This window comes from Felis catus, chromosome C1 (assembly GCF_018350175.1).
Source record: "Felis catus isolate Fca126 chromosome C1, F.catus_Fca126_mat1.0, whole genome shotgun sequence".
NCBI classification, from domain to species: domain Eukaryota; kingdom Metazoa; phylum Chordata; class Mammalia; order Carnivora; family Felidae; genus Felis; species Felis catus.
In genome coordinates this window covers 211,754,716-211,782,284 of record NC_058375.1, presented here as the reverse complement: position 1 = coordinate 211,782,284, position 27,569 = coordinate 211,754,716, and the positions used below count along the sequence as shown (strand labels likewise).

General features: G+C 43.8%; 1 protein-coding gene and 1 long non-coding RNA gene across 3 annotated transcripts in view; one reads left to right on the top strand and one right to left on the bottom strand.

Annotated features, from left to right (window-relative positions):
* DNER (delta/notch like EGF repeat containing) overlaps nt 1-27,569 on the top strand; it is a 320,460-nt gene that overhangs the window by 274,403 nt on the left and 18,488 nt on the right. For both annotated transcript variants that reach the window (XM_045034583.1, XM_023259772.2), the window contains 2 exons: nt 6,185-6,307; nt 18,286-18,399. In XM_045034583.1, coding sequence (XP_044890518.1) covers nt 6,185-6,307; nt 18,286-18,399 — 237 coding nt within the window. The remainder of the gene's footprint in view (nt 1-6,184; nt 6,308-18,285; nt 18,400-27,569) is intronic.
* On the bottom strand, nt 5,251-9,412 carry LOC123379301. Its single transcript, XR_006583596.1, has 3 exons — nt 8,452-9,412; nt 7,556-7,682; nt 5,251-7,459 (listed from the first exon to the last, which is right to left on the bottom strand). It is a non-coding gene; the product is annotated as an uncharacterized LOC123379301 (long non-coding RNA).

The window sequence follows — 27,569 nt, the reverse complement described above, 5'->3', positions numbered from 1 at the left end:
CAATACACTGTGCTCACCCCGAGTGTGGCCACCATCGGTCACCACACACGTCGCGACTACAATACCATTGGCTGTGTTCCCTACGCTGTACCTTTCCTTCCCGTGACTTACTCATTCTCTGACGGGAAGCCTGTACCTCCCACTCTTGTCTTCTCCTTTTATCCCATGAATTTGGTATTCACATCTAGGTAGCCCCACATGAACCGAGGGTCCATACTCTCTCACTGCTGGAGGAAGGCACCCAAGGACTGGTATTCTATTAAATCCATAGTTGCAGATGGGCCTTCTTGGTTCTGCCCCCAAATCCTTGCTCTCAATGCATTTCCTCTCCTCACAATGAAAATTTCAAACTTGCCCATTCATGTTGTTCTCTCCTCAAGTTCTCGTGTGATGAGAAGGATCTAGGACATTGGTTCTCCAAAGGGGCTTATGTTCTCCAAGGGACAATGTCTGGAGATCTTTTTGGCTGTCACAGCTGGGGAGGGGTGGGGCTGTTGGAATCTAGGGAGCCCAGGCCAGGAAGGCTGCTTACTGTCCTGCAGAACACAGGACAGCGCTCCCAACCACGAGGAATGACCTGATCCAGAAAGCCAATACTGTTGTGGCTGATTCTGGGTGTTACAGACTGAATTTTGTCTCTCCCCATTTCATATGTCGAAGTCCTAACCCCCCCAGTGTGACTGAATTTAGAGACAGGGCCTTCAAAGAAGTGATGAAGATTCAATGAAGTCATCGGATGGGGCCATAAACCCATATGACTGGTTTCATAGGACCATCTGGGACACCAGGGGGGTGTGCCCACAGAGAAAAGGCCGTGTGCAGCCTCAGTGAGAAGGCGGCCATCTAGAAGGTGAGGAGAGAGGCCTCAGGGGAAACCAAACCCGCTGACATCTTGACATAGCATTTCCAGCTTCCAGAACTGTGGGAAAATACATTTCTGTTGTTTCATCCTCCCGGTGTGTGGTATTTCATTATGGCAGCCTGAGCAGACTCCTACACTAGGGAATGCATTTTGGGGACAACATAGGAAATTAGGAGGAACTAATTGTGTCTTTGGGCAACCCTCTTCACCTTTTTGACTCTTAATTCCTCAACTATATAATTGGGACTAGTCACGCCCATCATTTTGGGCTGTCGTGAGGATTAACCAGTTTGGCGCATGCAAAGGGCCTGATGCAAAGCAGGTGGCAGTAATGTACTATTAGACCATAAGCTTCTTGCTGGTAGAGACTTGCCATTTCGCTTTGTATCCACGGTACTTGGAAGCCCCTGACACATTGTAGGCACATCTTAAATGTGTGTTGGTTTAATCGAGGACACTCTGGGTGCTGATTCAACAGCTATTTTGAGCATCTTTTCTGCACCAGATGCTGTGGGTACAGCCGTGAATGCTATAGTCACAGCCTCTGCCTTCAAGCTTATATTCTAGTGGAGGAAGAGAAATAATAATCAAGAACAGGACTAAGTTGAAATATGATTTCAGACAGTTATAAGTGTTGTGATGAAATCAGTTAAGTGTTACGACGAGTAACTGGTGGGAGATGCTTTAGACCGTGTCAGAAAATTATCTGAAGAAGTGATTTTGGTTTGTTTTGTTTACTGATAAAAGGTGTGCCTCGTTGGTGACTGAAATTCTTCAAGAGCTGTTGCTCTTGTGAAGTCGTTTTCCAAAGTGGTGAACAACTCTTGTTACAATCTTCTCTTCATTTACCCAGTAGTTACATTCCAGGAAAACTCGGTGTATCTTAAAAACTGTGAATGTACATGTACATGTATAGGAATTAGGTTCTAGGCCCGGAAGGTTCCAGACAGGGTTTTCACCTCTCTGAATTTCCAACAGGATGGTCCGAAGTTGTGAGGGACGCCAGGGCTATCCTTTGTTGTGTGGGGGTATCCTAGACATTACCGGACGGTTAATATCTCTGGCCTCTGCCCACTAAATTCTGGTCAGACTCTCCAATCACGGTGATAAGCAGTCCCTCCCCTCCCCCAACTTTGAAAACAATCTCTAAAGGGCAGTCTAGCTCCCTTTAAGAGTTATGATTCTGCAGGTCTCTAGTGACCTAATCTTCTCATCCAGCTGTTCTCGCCCTCTAGAGCCTTTGATCAGCTCACCTTGATTTCCTTCCCTCCGCTGGCTCCCATGACATTGCTGTGCTTGGACTTTCCTCCTCTCGTTTGCCTCACCCTTGCCGCATGTTCCGATCTGATTTCTCCTTCTCCACCTGCCCTTCCATGTAGATCTGACCTTGGTCCCTTCTTTTTCCTTCTCTAAGGTTTTTCTTTGATAAAACTTCAACACCACTTCCAGGCCACTAGTTCCCAAGCTGCTCGTTTCTATGCTATTTAAGCCTATTTTTTCCAGCTGCCACCTGGACCTCCCTAAGTGAGCCCTAGGTTACATATGGCCCACATCCAATTGGCCAACTTTCTTTAAAGCCTGTTATTCCTTTGGCCGTACCTTTCTGTGTTAATGGCGACATCACCCACTCACTCAGCCTAAACATGGCGGCCGTCTTGATCGCTCTCACTCCTCACATTCAGATGATTGCTGTGTTCTGTTAGTTCTAAGAATATTGGAATCGAATATTCAGGAGCAAGTCATGTGAAGATGGGAGCAGCGTTGGTGATGAAGGTCAATGCCCTGGAAAGGGTCACTCTGATCTCACTCTTCTGCTCTTTTGTTTTATTTAAAGATTTCTTTGGACTAGCCTAATTTTTCTACACCCTGGGCATACTGCCCTGAGCTAATTTGTTTGCCCGAATTAATTACTAGCGGGGGTGGGGGCAGCCTCATTTTCACAGAAGCCTTCTCTTTTGGAAGGAATGCCTTTTTATTCAAACAGTCCGATTTAGGTTTTTTGGCACCCAGTGTAAAGGGTGCCTTGACATTTCCATAAAGACATTGAAATGTTACCATCCCTGAAGAAACGGTTTCAGAATACGAAACCTTTATCTTTTTCTTTTCCCCTAAGGAAGAAGAACATCACCAGCCTAACTATCTCTGTAAAATAAAACTTCCTCATTTGCTTTTCATGTTACTAGTGGAAGAAGATAATGATGCAATTTGTAAAATATGAAAACAATGATATGAAATTTGCTTTTGATTTTTGTCTATGTAAATAACACTTCAATTATGAGGTCAAAGATGCTTGTTAGGGTTATCTATTATTCTTCCAAGTGATTTTTGAAAGATCTGTTAGGAGAGCAAATACACTTGAAAAGATGTTCCTTGTGATTGTTACTCCATACTGAGTCGCCAAAAGACAGTTGACTCTTTTTGTAGGTTATATATTATTCATATAATTTTTTTTTAATTCTGAGAAAAATCACATAACATGAAATCTACCTTCTTAACAAAATGTTTAAGGGTCAGTACAGTGTTGCTAGTGATACACACATTGTCATAGAGAAGATTTCTAGAACATTTTCATTTTGCATAACTGAAACTCCGTATCCATTGAACAGCAACTCCCCATTTTCCCCTTCCCCCAGTCAGTGGCGACCACCATTCTACTCTGTTCCTATGAGTTTCACTACTTCATGTAGCTCGTATAAGCGGAACCGTGAAATATTTGTCCTTCTGGGACTGGCTTATTTCACTTAGCTCATATTCTCAAGGTTCATCCATGTTATAGCACATGACAAGATTTCCTTCTGTTTTTAAGGGCTGAATAATATTCCATCATATGTATAAACTGCATTTTCTTTATCCATTCATCTGTTGATCGACATCTTGGCTAATGGTGAATATGTTGCAATGATTACGGGTGTGAAAATATCTATTCGAGGTCCTGTTTTCCATTATGTTGGATAAATCCCAGAAATGAGATTGTAATTCATATGGTAGATCTATGTTTAATTTTGGGGGGGGGGGATTCTCTATATTTTTCTCCATAGTGGCTGCACCATTTCACATTCCCACCAGCAGTGCATAAGGATTCCAGTTTCTCCATACCCTCACCAAGACTTGTTATTTTCTCTCCCTCTGTGTGTGTGTGTGTGTGTGTTTATAATGACCATTCTAACAGGTATGATGTGATATCTCCTTGTGGTTTTGATTTTATTTCCTTGACCGGTGATCCTGAGAATCTTTTTGTATACCTGTTGGCCATTTGTATCTTCCACAAAAAAAAAAAAAAAAAAAAAACCAGCTCAAAATGGATTCAAGACCTAAATGTAAGACGTGAAACTCTAACACTCCCTGAAGAAAATATGGGGGAAAAACTTCTTAGCATTGGTCTTGGCAATGATTTCTTAGATATGACACCAAAAGCAGAGGCAACAAAAGTAAAAGTAGGCAAATACGGCTACATCAAACTAAGAAACTTCATGGCAAAGGAAGCAATCAACTGAATAAAAGCCAACTATGGAATGGGAGGAAGTGTTGGCAGTGTGCATATTTGATAAGAAGTTAATATCCAAAACTCCTGTAAGAAGAAAGATTTTCTGTTGAATGTAGATCAGGAATCAGCAAACTTGTTCTATAAGACACCAGAGAGTAAAGATTTGGGGCTTTGCAAGCCATATGATCTCTGTTGCGACTAGTCAGGCTGCCATTGTAGTGGGAATGCAGCCAGAGACGATACATAAATGGATGAGTGTGGCTGTGTCCCAACAAAACTTCATTTACAACACCAGACTGGGATGGATTTGGCCCGTGAGCCGGAGTTTGCTGGATCTAGAGCAGGGTTCTCTGGCTCTCTTAGCATTTTAGCTGGGTAGCTTGTTGTGGAGGGCTGTCCTATGCCCCGTAGGATGTTGAACAGCACCCTGACACTGGGTACCAGGGGCAGCTCCTTCCCTACCACCCTGGTTGTGACAACCAAACGTGTCTCTAAAAGCATTGCCAAATGTATTCTGGGGGCAAAATTGCTGTCAGTTGAGAAACTCTGATCTGGATGATCAAAATACTGATGAAGAGTGATGAGAAATATTGCCCTAAAATTACAAAAAGTAGGGTAAGACAGAACAATTGAAAACCATGGCATATTTGTCTCAGGTAGGTCGAGGTCTCCTCTGAGGGGCTGTTAGCACCACCTAATTTGGGAAAGCAGTTCAAAAATAATAGCAATTGAAAAGTGTTCTGTCGGTAATGCAAATATGAGTTTAACCTACTTTTGTAACAGGGACTGAAAACAAAACAGTTCAACACATTAGCATGTCTTAATGAAACTTGCTGGGTTTGGAGGTTGGCTGTGGGTTGGAAAACTGGGGAGAAAAAAAAACTACTCAAACTAGTAGTTCTAGTTCCCATTTGAGCAAAGGTTTATTTTTTCTGCTTATCTGAATTCAGAACCAACACAGGCAGGGTGATTTTTGAAAGCACTCACGTGTTTCTCATTGTTTGGACAGGGCCAGAAAAAAAAAAATGGCTCGGTTTCACTGCAAATTGGCACTGACGCATGTTTTTGAAAGTTAAAAACAGTATAACATTCATGAGTGAATCTCAGAGAATGTTGTCTTCTTGTCCTTTAGAATAAACACCTGTTTTGCAAATAGAGTAAAAGCCGTCTTTATTGAGAAACTGTCGGTTTCTTTTTCTCCATTGCTCTTCATCTATTTCTAACCATTAGCATTTTAAAGTACAATTTAAAATGTTATCATTGAGATCATCATAATTTTAAATTAAAAAAAAAAATACCCCAGATTTTACCAGGAATTTCAGCAAAGCCTTTTTTAGCTGAATCTCTTCTTGACCTGAAAAGCAAAGGAAATACATCAATCCTTTTCTCCTTTAATAAAATTCTCTGTGGTTACTGGGTAACACTTTTCCAGTTGGAGGAAGGGTGGTCCCCAACCTTGAAAGGAGCTGATGCTTCATGCCGTGAGCCCTGCTGCTCTCATCCCCGTCTCCTGCGGCCACAGCAGATGCACTCAGTGACCCCGGCCTCCGGGTCACCAGTGCCGTTGGACGCGATGTCGTCCCAAGACCATCTGGTGGATAGATGGGATCACTTCCTTTATACTTGGGATCATGAAAGAGGGTGATGAAGACAGACTCGTCATCGGAAACTCTTCCCGGGAACCCACGTTTCCATACACCCCAAGGGACTCGAATCCTTAAGTCCCATCTGTCCGTGCCATGCTTCCAATCAATACCCAGCCGCCTCTCTTGTAGGCTGGTCCAGTGTGGGGGTGATTGGGACACGTGTGACTGCAGGCCTTTTTCTCCGTCCCTCAGGTTACCACGGCCTCTACTGCGAGGAGGAATACAACGAGTGCCTGTCTGCTCCATGCCTGAACGCAGCCACCTGCAGGGACCTCGTTAATGGCTACGAGTGCGTGTGTCTGGCCGAGTACAAAGGTGAGCACCACCCCCTTGGCCTTCTTGCGCCCGAGTGGCCTAAACGACTTCATGCCTTTCTCAGCTTAAGTGCACCAGCCTCTAATTGGAGCATTACCTCATTCAGAGTCCAGACCGAATGCTGGAGGTGGGACAATTCATGGGGCCGAAGAGACCAATTTGCACGTCTGGGGTTTCCTCCTGATAGATGGAAACTTCTCTCTCCTGTCCTTTCCTTCTTCCTGTACCCCCTCTGTCTTCTCTGTTGGGTGCGTCCGGAAGCCTGTGATAAAAAGTGGGATGCGGCGCACTGTGCGACCCGGACCTGAGGACCTGGCGGTGGAAAGCACGGGGAGGGGAGCGTGGGGCTGTGCGGCGAGCCGGGCGGAGCTGGGACGCCGCGAGGGCGCAGGTGGCCTCACACGTTGGCCACAAAGCTGGTTCTCGTTAAGTGAGTCACTGGCGAGGGAGATGTGAGCTCATTTGAGTGGATGCGTGTCAGAGTCACTCCGGAAAAACAGCCGACATCGGCAGGGTGCTGATAATGTGCAGAGCTCGTTCTCGGCCCCGTGTGCGTGAACTCATCAAGCCCTCACAACAGCCCTGCGAGGTGGCAGTGGTGTCCCTCAGAAGCCCAGCCAGCACGTCCCCGAAGCCTTTTCTTCTCGCTCCCCAGGGGGCTTAGCGGTGTGACTTCGTTCAAGCCCAGATGCCCTCGGACGGCACCACGCCAGGAAATCCGTGTTTATCAGCCACCGCACACATTTCTCTAGGCCACAGCCTCGGGGCTGGGTTTGGATTTTTTAATGCCTTTGTGGGCTCTCTTTCTAGCCTCTAACCTCGTGCTCCCACCGCCGCTTACTTGACATCATCCATCTGCCGGGTGACCTTCCTCGTCATTGGATGGACCCACCTGTATTTAGCGGTCTCTTTGGTGAGCCTGAAGGGTTCATAGGCCACACGGATGAACTTGATCTAGTCTTTGGCCGGAAGGGATGGGGCTGGGCCAAGGGTCTGGTCTGTGTTCAGCAGATCTGATGCTCCCTTCTGAGTGTGATGCCCACTTGGAACCAAAGTCCTCCACTTCCACGAGGGTAGATGTGCTGGCTTCACTCACGTGGATTTCATTTCCAGGTTTTTCAGAGTAGTGAGAGAGAGGGAGTCTGCTCAGTTCTGGAAAGAGGAATAAGAATCAGGAGACCCGCTGAGCCTGGATTAATCTCCTCAAGTGTGACTGTGTCTGTATAAAGTAAGGACAGTGATACTTACTGACATTTTGAGGTTCTTCAATGACAGAATTAGTAGTGAATGTGTTTCAAAAAGTAAAAATTCCAAAGTTCTTCGGTCCCTGATGCAATTTTTTCCTGTCTTGGAGGCTTTAATTGTGCTGTCATGACTAAGCAGTAAAAACTACAGTTACACATGATGAACCATGGATACATAGACTGTTCATCCTTCCATATATGCTCTAAATTCCACCCCTTCATTTTTTTAAGTTTATTTCTTTTTGAGAGAGAGAGAGAGAGAGAGAGGGCGCACAAATGGGGCAGAGAGAGAAAGGGAGACAGAGAATCCCAAGCAGGCTCTGTGTTAATAGCACCGAGCCTGACCTGGGGCTCAATGTCACAAACTCCAAGATCAACCTGAGCTGATACCAAGAGTTGGATGCTTCACCGACTGAGCCACCCAGGTGCCCCATCCCTTCCTTTTCTTTTTTTTTTTTTGAGTTTATTTATTTTTTAAGAGAGGCAGAAAATGTGTGGAGGAAGGGCAGAGAGAGAGGGAGAATCTCAAGCAGGCTCCACACTGTTAGCATGGAGCTGGACTCAGGGCTCGAACTCACAAAACCGTGAGATCGTGACCTGAGTCGAAATCGAGAGTCAACCAACTGAGCCACCCAGGCGCCCCTAAATTCCACCCCTCTGTCTTTCCAGGACTCCCCTCCATCAGTCCCTGACTCTGCCAGGGATGACCCAAGAAGATAAGGGACCCCGGAGGGTATCCCAAACATATCTGAGGATTTAGATTCTCAAGAAAAGGAGCAGGTGTTGGGAACTTTGCACACAACAGGGTTAGAGGAGGGGTTTCTGAGGAGAACCGAATCAATGGCCAGCTGAGTTCAAAGGACCCCGGTTTACAAAGAGGAAATACATGCCGTGCATTACCTACATGTGACCTCATGAGGTGGGGGGCTCCACTGATCTCACAGAGGCTGGCTGTCCTCTACAACAACCGCAGTCGGGCTGAGCTGGCCCTTTATTTTCTGTGTGGCTGAGAGAGAATGGGCTCTATTCTTCCCTGGAGAGCCTTGGAAACCCAAAACTGGGAGGCCTCCACCCTGTGCCGTAGTAGACAGAGCCCCGTTGGCCGACCTGTCCAGCACCGGAGGGAAGTCCAATGGCATCTGGTTCTGACATCTTCTTCCTTCGTCCTCCTGGCCAGTACAAGGAGCCTGTCCCAACCCCTCAAAAAGGGAAGATAATCTAGGAAATACAAATGAAATTGCCCCAGCAGCCAACAGCTCTAAACACTCAGGAGAGGAAGTGAGAAAAGTGCTGTATGCTACTCAAACTTGACTCTGGATCTGGAAAACACAAAGGAGGAACTAGTTCATGGTAGAAGTGAAAATAGGAGGAAAAGGAAATCGTGACCGACAAGGTAGGACATGTGGAGAGGCGCTCTAGGCGATCTGTTCCTGTCTGAATGGCGGACGCTCCAGAAGAAGAAGGAACACATGGAAATAAAACCAGAATCCACGAATTGCTAGAAGGAGAAGTCTGCGACCTGGAGAAAACTGGAGTTTTTGTATAGAATGAAGGAGCTCACAGAGGGCTGGAGGGATTAGTGAAGGAGGTGGTACGCAATTTGAGATTTCCTGTTAAAATTTCTAAATCTGGGGAGGGACAGAATATTTTTTATGAAAGTCTTCACAGGGAGTACAGGTTACATACAAAAGAAAGAGAATCCAGTCCACACTGGCCTACCCTTCTCTCTAATGAAAGCAAACAGTCATGTAGCAGTGTTTCAGGCTGCCCAATGGGAAGGACCGGCAATTGTAGGATCCTTTACGTTCGAGGACAACGGAAAGACATTGTGCACATTTAAGCTTACGGAAAGCATAACACAACACCATGTACCCTTTCCAAGAAAATTATTTTACCCTATCTATCTATCTACCTATCTATCTATCTACCTATCTATCTATCTATCTATCTGTCATCATTTTGAGAGAGAGTGAAGGAAGGTCAGAGGGAGAGACAGAACCTCAAGCAGGCTTTGTGCTATGTAGGGCTCGATCCCACGACCCTGGGATCATGACCTGAGCTGATATCAAGAGTCAATGGACTGAGCCACCCAGGTGCCCCAAGAAAATTATTTTAGAAAGTATTCTCACTGAACTGGGACTAAATCAGAGCACATATAACTATATAGTTGGAGCTAAAGAATAGGAAGAAGAGGGTTGAACAGAATCCTTTAAATGCAGGGATAAACCTAAACAGAGGATATTAAAGTGATTGTGGCCGGTAATTTAATGGTGAAGAGAAATCTTTTGGAAAAAAGTATGTATAGCTGCTTTACTAATTAGTTCTGCATAAAGAATCACTACAAAGCAGTGGCTTGGAACGGCACCCTTTTAGTATCTAACACTTCCGTTGGTCCAGGCACGTTTTAGTGGATGGGAATCAAGGTATTGGCTGGACTCAGTTCTCACTGGAAGCTTGAATAGGAAAGAGTCAACCTCCCCATTCCCTCAGGTTGTTGGCAGAATTCGTATCCTTGTGGCTGTAGAATTCATGACAGCTTGCTCCCTGAAAGCCAGCAATGAAAGGGAGATGAGAGCTTGTGCTGTTCCATGCCTCTAACTTCAGGAGAGGAGGCCTGCACCCTCCATTAAAAAACAACAACAACAAACAAACCCTGATTAGGTCAGGCCCACCTAGGATCAACACAAAGTTTAAGGACCTTAACTGCATCTTCAGAATCTCTTAAGTTTTGTCAGATGTTATCGGTTTGAAGCTCACATACAACGGAAGGGTATGACTCATTGGGGGTCACCTTAGAGTATGTCCATTATACCCATTCTTAAAGAAAAATTTAAATGACCAGATTCAAGTTTCATATCATTTTAACTAAACCCATGAGTTGAAGGGGATGGGGATGGGAGGGATTGGAAGGCATACATATGTGTTAAAGGTCTCATCCCAGTGGGCAGATAAAGTGATCATCTAATTTGGGTATATTTGTGGAGACCTTTAGGTTTGAATTTAAATGAGACTCCTGAAGGCAAAGCCTAGCAGCATTAATGGTAGGACTTCTTTTGTTAATTTTTTTAATGTTTATTTATTTTTGAGAGAGAGCATGAGCAGGGAAGGGGCAGAGAGAGAGGGAGACCCAGAATCCAAAGCAGGCACCAGGCTCCAAGCTGTAAGCACAGAGCCCGTTGCGGGGCTCAAACCCACAAGCCATGAGATCATGACCTGAGCTGAAGTCAAATGCTTAACCGACTGAGCCACCCAAGAGCCCCTAAATGGTAGAACTTCTAAAGTAATAGTTGGGGGGCAGGGTGGTAGAAGGAACTAAAATAGAGGTAGAAGGGGCAAAGTCCTACCCTCCGATCCAGAGGAAAAGTGAGTCACAGGATCCTTTCTCTCTTTGGGGGATGGACATCTGTCCCTCTTCAGAAGCATTTCTTCAAATGTAGCATAAATTCAGAGAACTACCAGATGGGTGAATAGCGAGTGCTAATTAGTACTTGCCTCTGGAGTTAGAACTTAGGTGGGGGGGTGTTGGGAGAGGGTTGGGACTTTAACTTCCTACTTCACACATACATTTTTTTCAAGTGGTGATTTTTTTACTGTTTTATGTTAAAATCCAACTTAAATAAATTACTACAGCTTCCTAAAAAGAATGAGTGTTATGGGAGCTCAGGCAAGTATAGCTGAAGAACATTTTGATCAAGGAAAGCAGTGAGGGGGACCTTCTGCCAGATGTTTTATTTTCATTTATTTATTATGCCTACATTCACACGTTATGGATACAAGAATGGAGAGCTAACCAAAACTGAATAATGGCCCAGAAACCATTGTCTAGAATAACGTATGGTTCTTCCAGAATCGCTATGAATGGGAAAGATTTTTTTTTTTCGTAAGTGGTGTGGGAGAAATTGGGCAGCCACACAGAAAAAAAAAGAAGTGTTTTTAAACTTCTTCATAAATGTGAATTGGAAGAAAAACACTTTCCAATGACTTTGTGTCCTCTGCTTCCTTCCCCCTTTTTTTCTCTTTATTTTACAAGCAAGTTACCCTAGAGTTGCTGTAGATAACACCTCCATTTGTAAACTTTTTATTCTTCTTGTCGTCCTCTTTAGTTTGGATTTTGTCCACACCACCCTGCAGTGACCCAACTGAGGGCTTTTCAGTGAGATCCTGAAGCCTGCCCTTCTAGCTTCCGACTCCTGGTTCCTGCTTCTTTGCCCCATTGACCGCTGGGTCCCTTTTGAAACTCACTGTGCATTAGCTTCCTTCTGCAGCTCCGTTCCTGTTCCCTGACTCTGGTCCCCCTGCCCCCACTGAATCCTTGTCCTCGGGATGCCATGAATACCGTTGGTCCCCAGGGTTTCCTTCTTGTCCCCTTTGTCTGTCGGTCTCCGACTGTGTGATACCTCCCTCCTTGAGTTCTTCCAACCTTGTCTCTGTATTCGCTGTGACAATTACGGTCAACCTTGTAGAAATTACCTCTTTTTTTTTTTAAGTTTATTTATTTATTTTGAGAGAGACAGAGAGAGCACCAGCAGGGGAGGGGTAGAGAGAGAGAGAATTCCAAGCAGGCTCTACACTGTCAGTGCAGAGCCTGACGTGGGGCTCGAACTCCCTTATCTTGAGATCATGACTTGAGCCAAAGTCAGGAGTCAGACACTTAACTGACTGAACCACCCAGGTGCCCAGAAATACCCTCTTTTTTAAACTAAATCATAATTTCCTGAAAGGCAGTGACTACACCGGGACCACCACCTCCTCCTCTTCCTCCTCCTCCTCCTCCTCCTCCTTCTTCTTTTAAATTCTCTGTAGCTCTTGATGTAGTGGCTTGCACAAAGACAAATGCTCAAAGCCATCTTTACTTGAATTGAAATTGCCGCTTAACGCTCTAATTAAATAAAGGAAACCAATATGAACATTTTCCCAGAAAATTTCTGCTGTGGATCATGAAATTGTTAGAAGGAAAATGCATGGAGGGACTTGGAGTAACCTCTCTTCAGACATACCGAAATGCTCGCTCCCCCCTCCAAAATTAGCTCAGAGCTGGTTCATGACTAGACGTGGAATACTTCGCTAGTGCTCACGACTTCTCAAGTTTCCCCCTATGCTGTCGATTTTTATTTTTTGCAGAACAAACTCGATGATCAACAATACTCATTTGGAATTTGGGGTGGCCAGAGCTAGGGAGAAAATATTTCAGTTTTTAATTATGAAAACAAAAATTAGCTCAGAGCTGGTTCATGACTAGACGTGGAATACTTCACTAGTGCTCACGACTTCTCAAGTTTCCCCCTATGCTGTCGATTTTTATTTTTTGCAGAACAAACTCGATGATCAACAATACTCATTTGGAATTTGGGGTGGCCAGAGCTAGGGAGAAAATATTTCAGTTTTTAATTATGAAAACACCGCAACAATAATAAAATTTTGGGAAAAAGAAAATTTAAAATTGCTCGTAGCTTTCCAACAGAATATGAGACCAGTTATTACTGCTGTTGTTCCCATCCTTTCTAAATATCCATGTTTTTATAGTACAATTGAGTTTACCTACGATTTTATGTCTTTCTGCTTATACCTTCCTTTTGGTCCTATGTTTGATTTAGATATTGCCAGGAAGTCTTACTAGTTCTATTTTAAATTTTTTTTAACGTTTTTATTTATTTTTGAGATAGAGAGAGAGACAGAGCATGAATGGGGGAGGGTCAGAGAGAGGGAGACACAGAATCCGAAACAGGCACCAGGCTCTGAGCTGTCAGCACAGAGCCCGACGCGGGGCTCGAACTTACAGACCGCGAGATCATGACCTGAGCCGAAGTCGGCCGTCCAACTGACTAAGCCACCCAGGCGCCCCACTAGTTCTATTTTAAATGGCTATGTAGTATTCCTTGGGGGAATATTTATCCACTCCCTTGTTGCATCTGACGTGGGGCTGTTATAAATAATTCTGAAATGAACATCTTTATTCGTATAATTTTTATACTTTCTCAATTTTGGGTGGGGGGGAGAATTGGGTTTCAGAAATGAGACCACTGGGTTATGGGTTCGATCACATTGCACCTAATCATTTATTTTAAAAGCCTACAGAAATTTATAATGGAAAAGTTGAGAACTCTTTCTTTGTTTGCCAGAATTATTCTTCCCATGTAACCAGTGAACAAGAATTTCTCGATGTTTTGTGTATGTAGCTTTTCTCAAGAAGTGGGATAGATACAAAAATGTGTAAGTCAGGGTTTCTTCCTTTTTTAGGCTATTATTTAAAAAAAAAATTTTTTTAATGTTTATTTGTTTATGAGAGAGAGAGAGAGAGAGAGAAAGAGCGAGCAGGGGAGGGGCAGAGAGGGAAGGAGACACAGAATCGGAAGCAGGGTCCAGGCTCTGAGCCGTCAGCACAGAGCCTGATGCAGGGCTTGAACTCACAAAGCGTGGGATCATGACCTGAGCTGAAGTCAGACGCTCAACTGACTGAGCCACCCAGGCGCCCCTTTTAGGCTATTATTTAACCAGGGGAGCAGATGGAGACTGGCAGGCACAAGGAATAATGAGGCCAAGGTCAAGATGTCAATTGTAATTTCTGAAAGAGTTTAGAAACGGTTGGGTTCTGTGATGGTTGAAATACTGAAAAAATTTTTGTGGAGGAAATAAGTTTGAATAAAATAAGATGAAGTTTGAATAAAATAAGATGATGTCTTAAGAAGAAACATGATGTTCAGAAAACACTTAGAGTTCATTTTCTTTACCTGGCTTAATTTTCCTGGAGACAAAATAGTGACTTTCAGTTTTCAAAATATTAATCATGGCTAAATTGTGATGGCAACAAAGCTTTATAACGGGCGCACCACTCTTTGAATTTTTGCTCGTTTTAGTTCTAAAATTAACTTCTATACAGAGCCCTGTTGGAATAGAGGTCTTTTCAGAAACATTGCCTCTCTATCCCTTAATATGAAAAGTATGAATTTTTATTAGTTTTGACTGAATTACAGTTTATTTTTGCTTGAGACTAAACACAAGTTTCGTAATAGTGCGTGCTACATCCCTTGCCAATGGGTGATGCATGTGTCGCTCCACGGACTTAATTTGAAGTGTGGACCTGGTTTTCCCTGACAAAATAGGGTGTTTTTGAGGCAGATTTGGAATGACTTCGCACTCCTCTGGCAATCCTCACCTGTGTGTCAGCCAAAGTACACTGACTGTCGCCCCTCCTGACGGGACAGGATTCTGGTGATATGTCCAGAATTTCTTCCACGCATTAAATTATGGCGTCTGCTCTAAAGGACCTCAGAGGTTGGCGGGGGAAATCAGGAGCACAGATAAGTCGTGCCCTAACACAGTCAACTCTCTAACAGTGCGGATCTCAGCATGCTCTCAGTGCACAATGGCGGAGAAATGGAGCTCCGTCTCGCGAGAGTCAGGTTCAGCTTTCCAGAGAGGTGGCGTCTGAGTCAGACTCTGACAGATAGAATGTGCCGGTGAAGAACAGCCTGGGCAGAGGTGAAGGAAGGCGTCCTTGTCAGAGGGGACAGACGCCCAGCCTTCAGTGTGCCGCCAGGGCTCAGGGCCCCTGGGGAAGGCAGCAAGGTGGGGCCCGGGGTGCCTGAGGGGGAGGGTTAGAGGAGAGCCACCTTGGCACATGAGTGGTGTTCGTGACTGTCTGTTCTCTGCATTCAAGGTTTCTAGCTCGTGGTTGTTCAGCTCTCATTGACAAGCTGAGCAGTATGACAGATATTTTTTATATTAGGATTAGCAAGGCTGAGAGTGTAGAAATGTGAGTAACCAAGTACTCACTGGGGACTTTTAAGACCATCTTGCTTCAGAGTCATTGTGTTTCTGCGAAGATAAGCTTTTGTCCGATCTTGCTGCCAGAAAGCTCTCAATGGATCTCAAGTGACCCAGTATCTTTTGAAAAAGAGAAATAACAAGGGGAAAAAATTATCGCCAAAAAGCAAGAAGACCTCCAAAAGATGAAAATTGCTATTTTCCTGGGTGTTTTCATCAAATCCGTCTTATTGAAGTCTTTTAAGTTTAATGTGTTTAAATATTTAGCCTCGAGGGGTACCTGGGTGGCTCAGTTGGTTAAGCGTCAGACTTCAGCTCAGGTCATGATCTCACTGTTTGTGGGTTCAGGCCCCATGTTGGGCTCTGTGCTGACACCTCAGAGCCTGGAGCCTGCTTCGGATTCTGTGTCTCCCTGTGTCTCTGCCCCTCCCCTGCTCGCACTGTCTTTCTCTCTCTCTCAAAAATAAGTAAGTAAACATTTTTTAAAGATTTTAAATATTTAGCCTCGAATTTGCTTCTTAGCCTCATTTGAAAAATGTGGTACTCTGTGTGTGAATATATTCATCGTATTAATATTACACAGTCTTGATTGGCCAGTGTGTTACTAGAAACTCAGTAAAGATCATCCTTGATTGCTCTTACTTGAGATCTAATGGACATCTTTTTAGATTCCAGACATGCCTGAACTTTGCTTATGGCTGTATTTCCCATGACACTTGAAAGCCTTTTTTGTCACCTGGTTTCCATTGATCAGCCACATGGGACCTTGAAAATATGTGTATCTTTGTTTTTTGATAAACACTTTGAAGCAGAAAAGACTGTTTTGTATTTTATTCTTTTGGTTGAGTCCATGCTACTTGGGAATCAGTGGGATAACAGATAGAAACTTCTGGGTGAAAAGGCCATACACACCCAAGTGAGGAAGAATTGCCAGTTTTATGCATACCTTTACATTAGCTTGATTTCGTATATTACCTGGGTTGGTTAAGGACAGTGAAAGTCAAGGAGGCTCGTTCCTGTCACCAGAGACAGGGAGGGAACTAGGATAGGGCTTTGGGGGGTCGCGTCCCACCAGGCCCGACGCAGTGGGATTCAGGTGGTGGTGACGGGGAGAAAAGCCAGACAATGGTCTGAAAGGCACTTCAGGAAAATATCTGGCAGAATATTTTTCAGGGGTTGGATATGAGGGGCAAAGGATAAAGTGGAATGAAAAGCCATCCATTCTAAATGCTTTGCCAGGCTCCAGTAAGTTATTAGTATGAATACAGATGGGCCAGTTCTGTTTCTGTTTTCTCTTACACTTTTTTCCTCTTCTTGAGCCTGACTTCATAAGACAAATGAAAAAGAAATGATAGACACAAATCCCAGCGAGAATAATTTCAGTGACTAAATCATGAGTCACTGGGCGTGGCAGTCCTTTGCACGATAATGAGCTAAGTAATGAAGTGGAGAGAAAATTAAGTAAATTCTGTTCAGTTACTGTTAGCTTTATGCTTGCTTTTCACGAGGCTGTCAGGAAGGGTGAGCGTACCGTTGTGTGCATTCTTGCACAGAATATAATGTGACCTGCCTTCCCCTCGAAAGGGCAGGGGATGAGAGAGGGAGAGATCAATCCATTCACCCATCTTGGCATTCCAGTGAAACCACAGCAAAAAAAACAAAAACAAAAACAAAAAAACCTCATCCTTCAAATAGTGTTGGGTTTTTAAAGGTTTTTTTTTTTTTTTTCAACGTTTATTTATTTTTGGGACAGAGAGAGACAGAGCATGAACGGGGGAGGGGCAGAGAGAGAGGGAGACACAGAATCGGAAACAGGCTCCAGGCTCTGAGCCGTCAGCCCAGAGCCCGACGCGGGGCTCGAACTCACGGACCGCGAGATCGTGACCTGGCTGAAGTCGGACGCTTAACCGACTGTGCCACCCAGGCGCCCCTAAAGTTTTTAAATAAAGTTATGAAATAATACATGGTCATTGAAAAAAAAGTCCCAACAATATAGAACTCCCTGTTGTGAAAGCCAAAAATAATTCAGTGCCTCACTCCTACTTTTGCATACATACATGCATACGCAGGCTTTTTTTTTTTTGCACCCGTGGGAAACGGCATTTGCTATAAAGACTTTTGAAGTGCCTACTTGTCGTGAAATGGGCTCCATAGAATTTTGTACGTTTGCACGGCCAGTCTGAGCTCACTCCCAGCAAACTACTTAGCAAGCACAGACCCAGATCCAGGTCTCTGGTGGTTGCAAATCCCAGCTGCCTCTCTGACCAGCCTCGTGACCTTGCATTCTTTCCTCAGTTTCTTCATCTGCAAAAAGGGAGAATAAGGCTATCTGCCTCCAAGTGTCGTTACAAAGATCAAATTAGATGCAAAGCCCAGTGTGAGGGCCTGGGACATAGCTTGTGCACAACACATGTTCACTTTGGTACACAGTGATCCAATTTAGTCTTTTGAATGAGTTCTAAGTACCAAGTGGCTCCCTCTCTATCCTGCAGTTTCCCCAAAGTAGAAACAGTGCTCATTTCAATATCTGACCCCACATCTGCACGTTCAGGATGCTGCTTATCAATTAGATCGATACCTTATAAAGGATGTCTGGCGATTTTCTGTTCCTTTTGGAGACTTAAAAACATGTCACTGATAAATTTTATCTTTCAGGGTTTTATCTTTCTGTTTGCTAGGCTTTGGGACTTGTGGTCAGAGAAAGTACAGGTAAATGACTATGGTAGGACCTAAAAGCAGAGAATGAATTTGCTGTGTTCTCATAAGGCGTGGCCTCACAACAAACTAGCCAAGAGGGGACACATGCCAGCATGCACACACACACTTGCACACCTGCACTTGCACACACACGTGCGCTTCTGGGAACCTGCCTTCGTATAGTTCCAGGCTGTTCAGACACTTTGCTTTCAATGGCCACGGGGGCTGGAGATTCATTAACAAGTTACCCCTTTTGTGTCTGTTTCTCCGCAGGAATCCACTGCGAGTCTTACAAGGACCCCTGTGCTAATGTCAGCTGTCTGAACGGAGGCACCTGTGACAGTGAGGGCCTGAATGGTACATGTGTCTGCGCACCAGGGTTTACAGGCAAGTGATCCGGGAACTGGGTTTTAAAATTTGCCCCCAAATCCCTAAGATTGCAGCTGTTAAAAAAAACACCCAAAACTCAGAATTCTCTGTGCATACATTATTGCAAAAATATGGACACCACTGCAAAATGTAACCAGGCGGTGCTTGGATGAAAATCTACTTGAAAACAATTGACCGCGTCGTCACTAAATGAGGCTCTTCGGGATTCAGCATTTGCTACAGAGACTTGCTGAGATTGCCATTGCTAAACATTTCCAGAGCTGCAGCTTTGAAACATGAGAAATAAGCCATTACACCAACGCCTGAGAAAGTGTTAAGTGTTCGGGGAAGTGTTCATGGGAAGAAGGGGAAAGGAAGAATCAATTTGTCTTTTATGGAAATTGCATTCAGCTACCATGTTTCTTTTTCCTGAAAGATACACCAGTTTGGGGATTTTGAAAAATGAAGGGAGGCGGTGGTGGGGTGGGCAAGGAGGGGGAAAGCCTCCAGCATCAGGGGCGATTATTGGTGAAGGTACAGACGCTGTAAGTGTGGGGGGCAGGGAGAGAAAGCCGTCAAGAGCAAAGCATGTTGGGAGGGCAGGGGGCGGGGCTGGGTGCAAGAGAAACACCTCACTGAGCTGTGAGCGGGAAGAGCCACTTCGAGAGTCGGGAGCCTTTCTCAGTCACCCCCTGCCCCATGGGCTTCAGGGAGTTTTTGAGTCCCTGAAATTGGGTGTGAAACACTCTATGTATGTGTGTATATTGAGAGAAGACTTTCACGTTTTTACCAGATTCTCAAAAGGAACTGTGAATCACTAGGGTAGAAAAGGTTCCATCCTTTGCTTGTCCATTGGAACCCAAGAGTCCTGAAATGTAGAGTGTAGGACAAGTCTGTGTTTTCAGAGCTTTCCCAACCAACAGAAACATCCAGGTCACTCTGGTTTGCACGTTGGGAAAGGTTGACCTATAAGGTGCCTGTAGAAGAAGGTAGGTCCTTAAGCTGCAAGAAAGCACGTGTTCTCATTGGCTGGAGAGTGTCTTGTCATGCTCCCCTCTCTCCTGCTGAGCCACTGTGGCCACCTCCCCAACCCTGGAGAATTTCACAGACCACGGGCGGGCTCCCATTCCATCGCTGGGGAGCCTCTTTTGTGCTTCTGGGGAAGATGCCAGCAGTCAAGATGTGGGAGAAGCAACTTCTGATCTTCCTTCTATTTATCTGTGTCACATCCTGTGTTTTCCTTTTGGGTTTTCCTGGGACTGAGAAGTGGGCTCATTCCAGAAAATGATTCGCAGATGGTTTTGTTTTGCTGACTGGTTTATAAACACACACAGACATTTATACTCATCAATGGATGCAAAAATAATAATTGGGGAAGCATTCTGGGTTTTTTTCCAGACATTTTTATCTCACAAATAATAAAAAGCATGGAGGAAAGATTAGAAAATACAGGACTGTAGGAAAAAACACTTAACACTGCCCTACTTGGAGATAACCATTGTTAATATCTTAATACATATAGCCAGAGATTTTCCTGAAGGGCTGTGCATAGAACAGATAGTGTATAGTGTATATGCATATATATTTGAATGTAAAAGGAATCATGTTGCTCATACTATATTATAACCAACTTCTCCCTTAAAAATAAATGTAAATCATAAATATGTTTCCACCTGAAGAAATATCCTTCTGTCTTATCACTTCTAATGGCTGCCCTCTAGCCCGTTACATAAAATGTTGGTTTTTTTCTAACTCATCACCAATTCAGCTCTTGGGGAGTTGAGAACTTCTCTATTATAAACAGCATTGCAATGAGAATCCGTGTATGTAGTTCTTTGTGTACTTGCCTGATTATTTCTTTGAGCTAATGTCCCAGATATGGAGTCCCAGGGCCCAGCAGAATATGTACATATTTCCATATTGCTCTTCAGAAAAAGCGTACCAAATTCACTCCTACCAAGAGTATACAGGAATATCTATTTTCTTGTCTTCACACATATACTGAGAATTGTCATTCTGTGACCCAAAATGCCATTTAAGTGTTGTCTTAATTTTCAGGTCTTTGATTCATAATGAAATTGAATACCATTTAATACTTCTAAATGATCATTTGTGTTTCTTCTTTTACAAACTCCCTATTCATACCTTTCTTTGCTTTTCTACCAGATGATTTATGTAAATCCTCCTCCCTCCCTCCCTCCCTCCCTCCTTCTTTCCTTCCTTAATTTCTTTTACTTTAAGTATTTATTTTAATTCCAGTTAGTTAACATTTATGTTAATCTTTATTCTTAATTTGCAATAGTCCTTTATAATAAGTATATGACATTTTATATTCCATATGGTGCGAGTATTTTTCTACTGCCATTTGTCTTTTAAATATATAAAAAGTGTTTTGTTTTCATATACCATATTTTATTTTCATACCATTAAATCTCGATATTTTCCTTCCCTTTTTTTCTCCTGTACTTTCGTGTTACAAAGACCCACCCGCCAAGATCTTATAAACATTCTCCTATATTACCCTAATAGTGTACGAGTTAATTCTGTGCCTGCAAATCTTTAATCCATTTGTGATCTTATGGGAGACAAAATGCAATCTTTTCTCCAGAAAATGGAGCAAGTCTCTGACTGCCTAGTCAGCGCTCGCTCTTGGGTGTCTCTCAAAGGCACCTTGAGCTTATAGATTTTCTTCTCCTTTCCTTCTTTAAATGTTGGCTACCTCATTAAGTGGTATTACCAGCACCTCAAGTTGTTCCGGCCAGAAACCAGGGAATCGTTTGGCACCCTCGTCCTCTTCTCCCTTACCTGTGGCCAACCGCCAAAGAATCCTAGAACCTCTTAGATCTCACTTCCCGGAGCTGACGCCAGGCTGCCTTCACCTCCTGCCCACACTAGCGCGGCCCCCCTAGCCGGTCTCCCCACGCCCCTTTACCTTCACCCCTAACACATCCTCCACACTGTGGAGATCTCGTGAAATGGAAATCTAATCCCTTTGCTGCCCACTTATACGTTGCCTGTTGGCATTTCATTGGGTTTTAGAAAAAGATCAAAGCCCTCAGCGTGATTGCCAAGAACCTGGCAGTCTGGCACCATCCGGCGCTTCCCGCCCTGCCCTCGTTGGTTCCCGAACACCACGTCAGGGGCTTCTCAGCAGCGTCCTTCCGTCCTTCCCTCCGTCTCCTGCCTCCTGGTCTCCTCTGCTCCCCACCCCCCTCCCTCCGACCCCTAGGACTTCTTCACCGTACTCACCCTGATCACAGGGAGCGGGTAGGACCCTTCCATGAAGCAGTCTCCAGCGTCACTCTAATTGGTCTTTGGAAACAACGAATGTCTATTTCTATCCAGCCTGTTAAGCCAGAACCCTGTTCTGGCTGCAGAGGACCACAGAATGGTTCCCAAAGTTGTTTGGAGAGCTGTGCTGTTAATATGTTTTACAGGACACTCGTCCCATGAGATGCTTCTTGGAAAAAGCATCTGTGGCCAGATTTGGGACATGGTACATGCCGTGTGGAGATTCATAAAGGGTGTCTGGGAACCACAGGCTCTAAGAGGCCTTACAGTACAGAATCTTATTTACCTTTGTTTATCATAGAGCCTTCTCTCCCCCTTAAAAAGAACGGCCTGCCCTCTTTGACTTGCTACCCCAGAACCCAATACTCTTTCATTTTAGCAAAACTTACTCTCGAGCTCAAAAGCTCCCTAATGGACTGAGCGCAGTGAAGTAGGCCAGTCCTTGTATAATTAAACATACAATGCAATGTCACATTTATCTTAGGAAGTTGGTGGTTCGGGTTTATTTTGCTCTTTTCTCTCTAGGTTGTTTTTGGGTGGGACCTTAGATTATTGATTCGAGGCCCCTCCTCATTTCTAATGTGTCTATTTCATGCCATAAATTATCCTGCCAACAGTTCTTCGGCTGTGTCCCACAAATTTTATGTCCTATTTCATTGTCATTTAATTTGGTTTAGGTGCCTTTAGATTTTCTCTGTGATCCGTGGAGTATTTGTAAGTGTGTTAAGTAGTTGGGGCTTTTCTTCCCACACGCTTTTGGACACTTCTGGGCTGCTGGCTTCTTGGGAGCTCACTGCCATGTTGTTCCTTGGGTCCTGAGTTTCCCAGCCCTTCTGTCTCCTGACTCCTCAGGGTCTCCTCATGTTTGTTTTCTATATCATGTTAAGGGTTTTTGCTTGTACTTCGTTGGAGGAGTAGAAAAAATGTTTTTGCTTCACCATTTTGGAAAAAGTCTCATCCTGGCTGTTTTTAGAATTTTTCCTTGATTACTGGCATTAAACAAATTGATCGTGATTTTTTTTTTTTAAAGCAGGCTCCACACCCAACATGGGGCTTGAACTCATGACCCTGAGATCAAAAGCCACATGCCATACTGGCTGAGCCAGCCAGGCACCCCCTTAGTGTGATTTTGTTGGTATTTATCCTGCTTGGGGTTTGTTGTAATTCTTGGGTCTGTGGTTTTATACTTTCATCAAATTTGGAAAACTTTTTAGCCATTCCGCCAAATATTATTTTCTGCCTCACTCCCCTTTCCTGGGACTCCAGTTACATCTGTTAGACCACTTAACATTGTACAATAGGTCGCTGAGTCTCTGTTCAGTTTAACATAATTTTTTTTCCCTGAGCTGCAGTGTGTTTAGCTTCTGTTGCTGTTGTGAAGTACACTGGTTCACTCTGCAGAGTCTAAATTACTATGAAAACCATTCGGTTTTGTTTTTAAGTTCAAATATTGTATTTTTCATATCTAGAAGTTCCATTTTGTTCTTTTTTATATCTTTCATTTTTGTCCTCATTTCGTTCGTGTTTTCTGTCTTGTGCAAATCCCGTGTTTACTCACTGTCATCTGTTATTTCTGCATCTGCGTCTCTGGATTGATACTTCTGGTTACGGGTCACGTATTCCTATTTCTTGGCACAGCTAGTGGTCGTTGTGTGGATGGATGGTCTTTGTGAGTTAAATTGAGTGACTGGGTTTATTGTGTTTCTTTTTTATGTGCTGGCCTTTTTCTCTGGCAGGTAGGTAAGTTACTTGCTGGCCTGATGGATCCTTTCAAGTGTTTTGTTTTTTATTTTATTTTGGGGAAGTCGATCTGCGGTCGCCATTTCTCTAGGGATAGTTGCGCCCTAGGACTGAGGTGTGACCGTTCCCTCACTGAAGCACTGGGTGATTGGTGAAATACCTGCCTTCTGACTTGTGAGACTTTGAACACTTACTTCCCAGTCCTCCGTGGGCTCTGGGAACTGTTCGTCTTTCATCCCGTTTGCTGGGCCTGTGGAGCCCCAACCTACTCACGCACAGTACTCAGCAGCACACTCGAGGGGACGCGGCGTATTTCTGATGCTCTTTTTCTGACTGGCTCTGTCTTCTTTGGAGTCTGTCCTACAAATGGCAGCTACCTTGTCCTCCACAAACTCTGGTTCTCCTCAGTTCAGTGGAACACTGTGTTCTAAATGGGCTCCAGGCAGAAAGCCAGGACGATTCTGGTACTCAGCTGGTTTGTTGGCCTTCTCTCGCAGTCACAGTCCTGCCCTGCCTGTTGTCTAATGTGTTAAAGTGTTTTTCCTGAAATATGTATGTTTCATCCACTTTACAGCGGAAGGCCAAGAGAGGCTTCAGTTACCCCATCGCGGCAGAAGAAGTTCCAAATGATTTTTATTTGTTTTGTTTAATTTTTTATAAGTTTATTTATTCATTTTGAGAGAGAACAGGGACAACACAAGTGGGGGAGAGGCAGAGAGAGAAGGAGAGAAAGAGAACTCGAAGCAGGCTCCATGCTGTCAGTGCAGAGCCCGACGCAGGGCTCGAACTCACGAAACCGTGAGATCATGACCTGAGCCAGAACCAAGTGTCGGACGCTTAAATGACTGAGCCACCCAGGCTACCCCAAATAATTTTTAATATTCATTTCATCTGGAATAAAATACCTGTGAAGCACAAAGGAGTTATAGTTCAAGTACCCAGACCAGTGCCTGGCACACAGTAGCTCTATATTTAGTACTAGGTATTTCACAGTAGCTCTGTATTTAATACTAGGTATTATGATTATAATAATTTTTATTGATCTGATTCCGTGTGGGCTGTATTAATCTAAGGGTTTACTGGTAGCAGTGACTTTTTTTTCTTTCACTTTAATTTATCTGAGTAAAGCATACAGAATTAAACAGTACACTTGTAACTTTGCATAAATACTATCAAATCTGATGCCTGCTGTAGACTGCCTCTTAGAAAGTAGTAGATTGGAAAGCAATTGTAAAAGACTTAAAGTTCAGACTATGATTTCCAGCTTTAGTCAAGTAGAAATTTCATTATGTATTCTCTTTACAAATGTTATTCAAGCACAACAGTGATTTAAAAGTAATTGATTTTTCCCCAACTCAAATAAAAAAAAAAAAGTAAGCAAGTCAACAAAAGTCATCTGGCTCAAGCCAGCAAAAGCATAAAGATTTATTAAGTCAACTATGAGTAAGGAAAGGTTATAGAATATACTAAGAGCTCTTCTAATATAAGTCAGAATGCATATTGCTTCAATGGAATGGTGGGGTGGTGATGTGCATATAAAAACATAATACTCTTACTATGGGGAAATAGAAATGATTTACATACAAATGAATATATACACACCAAAGTTGCTCTCTATAATTCATAATGAATCTTCAAATACTTTGCTTAAGACTAGCATCAGAAAGCATGATCATTGTAAGGCAGAGAAGAGCAGTCATGTTTGGGAGTCTTCCTTGACTACCAAAAATTTTTCTTGAGGGACTCCATCATCAAAATCACCCCACATTCCTACTGCCAGCCTATGACATGGTGAAGGCCTCCAGCTGAGAGCCAGGTGGGGGGAGAGCTGATTCAACTAGAAGTGCGGGTGCATCAGTCTGTAAGATACGCCATTAGAGTAATCTAAAGATACCTGCGCAAGATGTGTCCCTTCAGGGTTTGGCCAGAACACATGTGCTGTGAAAGTAGCTGCTGGCTATTTGGGCCCTAGACTGGAATGGAGTTTATATCATTAGCTAGTATCATGTAATCCCCAGTTTGGCTCTGAGGACACTGGGGTGAAGAAATCCAGACTGGGATAGGCTTGAGATTCTTTCTGGGGCCCAGTCCTTTGGATCCTGGGTCTTAGCTATTTCATGGATATCTAACAGTTCGATCTATTTTCCCCTGCCATTCTCTACTCCTATCCAATCCTTCCAATCTAGTGGGTCCCAGGAGGAGACTAATCTAGGGATCTTGGACCTCTCCCAACTACATTAACGCCCCCTGGAGATTCAAGAACCAATACATGCATCAGGACTAGTCTGGATTTGGCATTTACCGTTTATCTGGATCAGGACCCTGGATTTGGCATTTACCTCCCTGGTCCAAAAAACTCTGGACCCGAGGAAGAATGGATGGACCAGACTAGCTCTAGGACTTCCCAGAATTTAGGGGATTAGAAGGGTTTGGCACTGACATTGGACTTGTGGAGTGGAGTGGAGCTTTTGAGTTTTGCAACGTGGTAAAAGCATGAAGCCGGGCTGTTTCTGCAGCTACAGCTGCAAAGGTAACAGAGCTAAAGACAGCTATTGTCTAATAAATACCTCAATTAAGCTTGTCTTCCTAGATGGTGGGAAGGTAATACTGCGGTATATATTTGTGAAAGCCTTTGATCTAATCCTTTTAATGTTTCTCAGCACGTTCTTGTTTATGTGTCTCCTCAACTAGCCTACCATGTAATGCCGGTTGTAATCGTTCAGTCTATGCCCTTTTCCACCCAGAGCGATTGCCCCATTAATAGAAAGACAACCTTTGAAATAGGTTAGTGAGAGGCAATCAATTTCATGTCTTTCCTATTGATGTAAATGACTGTATTTATTGCAGGAAACAAATTCACTTAGACACTACTGAATTATAATCAACCTAGCAGGGCCTTGAAGTAGTAAATGTTTTATTCGACAGATTTTACTTATTTAAAAATAAAACCGTCAGATGCCAGGTAAGAAGCAAGTGTGAAATGAAACAGACATGACATATTTCAATGTGAGATTCCTCCTCTGAAATGGGCTGGGGTGACATACGGTGGATTTATAAATGCGAGGTAAACCGGTAGCAGATAGAAGAGTAATACTAATTAAGTAAGCCTGGAAGTAATTACCCAAGTGTACATTGAAACATTGCCTTTGAAAACGGACAAAATATTTGATTTTGCTCCTTTGCTCTACTCTATGACTGTAGCAGTGCTACAGGTTTTTTTTTTTTCTTAATTTGTTTTGTTTTTTTGACTGCCACTTTTTTTGAAATTTTTAATGTTTGTTTATTTTTGAGATAGAGACAGGGCATGAACAGGGGAGGGGCAGAGAGAGAGAGAGGGAGACACAGAGTCCGAAGCAGGCTCCAGGCTCCGAGCTGGCAGCACAGAGCCCGATGCAGGACTCGAACTCATGGACCGTGAGATCATGATCTAAGCCAAAGTCAGATGCTTAACGGACTAAGCCACCCAGACGCCCCTGACTACCACGTTTCACATGTACCTAAGCAAATAGAGATACGTTTTGAAATTTTCTTTTTCTCATTTCCAAACTTTTAAGAAAGGTTGCCTCAATTGGAAGTATCCCCTTCCATTCATCTGATGAGATGCCTTTCAGTCTGAAACGCATACCCATTTTGTATTGACTTGTAGTATAGCTTAAAATCAGTGACGATGGCTTTGTTTGTGTAACTTGTGATAACAAGCTATTTCCTGTAAGCTGGTGTTTGGACCAGTGACATCAGCCCATGTTCTGGTTTGTTGGTTTAAACCAAGCTCTCGCTAATGGGGTCAAGGATGTCCCAAAGTGTCTGGTCTAGGCAGGGTCAGGAGCTCCAGATCACGTTTTTCATCATGAGGGGAGAGGCGGACTGGAATGAACGTGGCTTTCCTGGGGCCACATTTCCCGGAGAAGATTGTGTCAGAGGTAGGCTAAAGTGGACCTCAGAACTGTCTTTTCTTAAAGGGGGAGCTGATGTTCATCTTGTGCATTTCAATCATTCCCAGAAACACAGCCAGGGATTTGGAAAGTGAAGTGAGTTTTCATAAATGACTTTGGCTAGGCACACAGCTGTGCCCTAGAACTATCCAGAAAATAGTCACATGTCCATACTCACACTCTCAAACACTTGGCTACAAAAAAAGAAAGAAAGAAAGAAAGAAA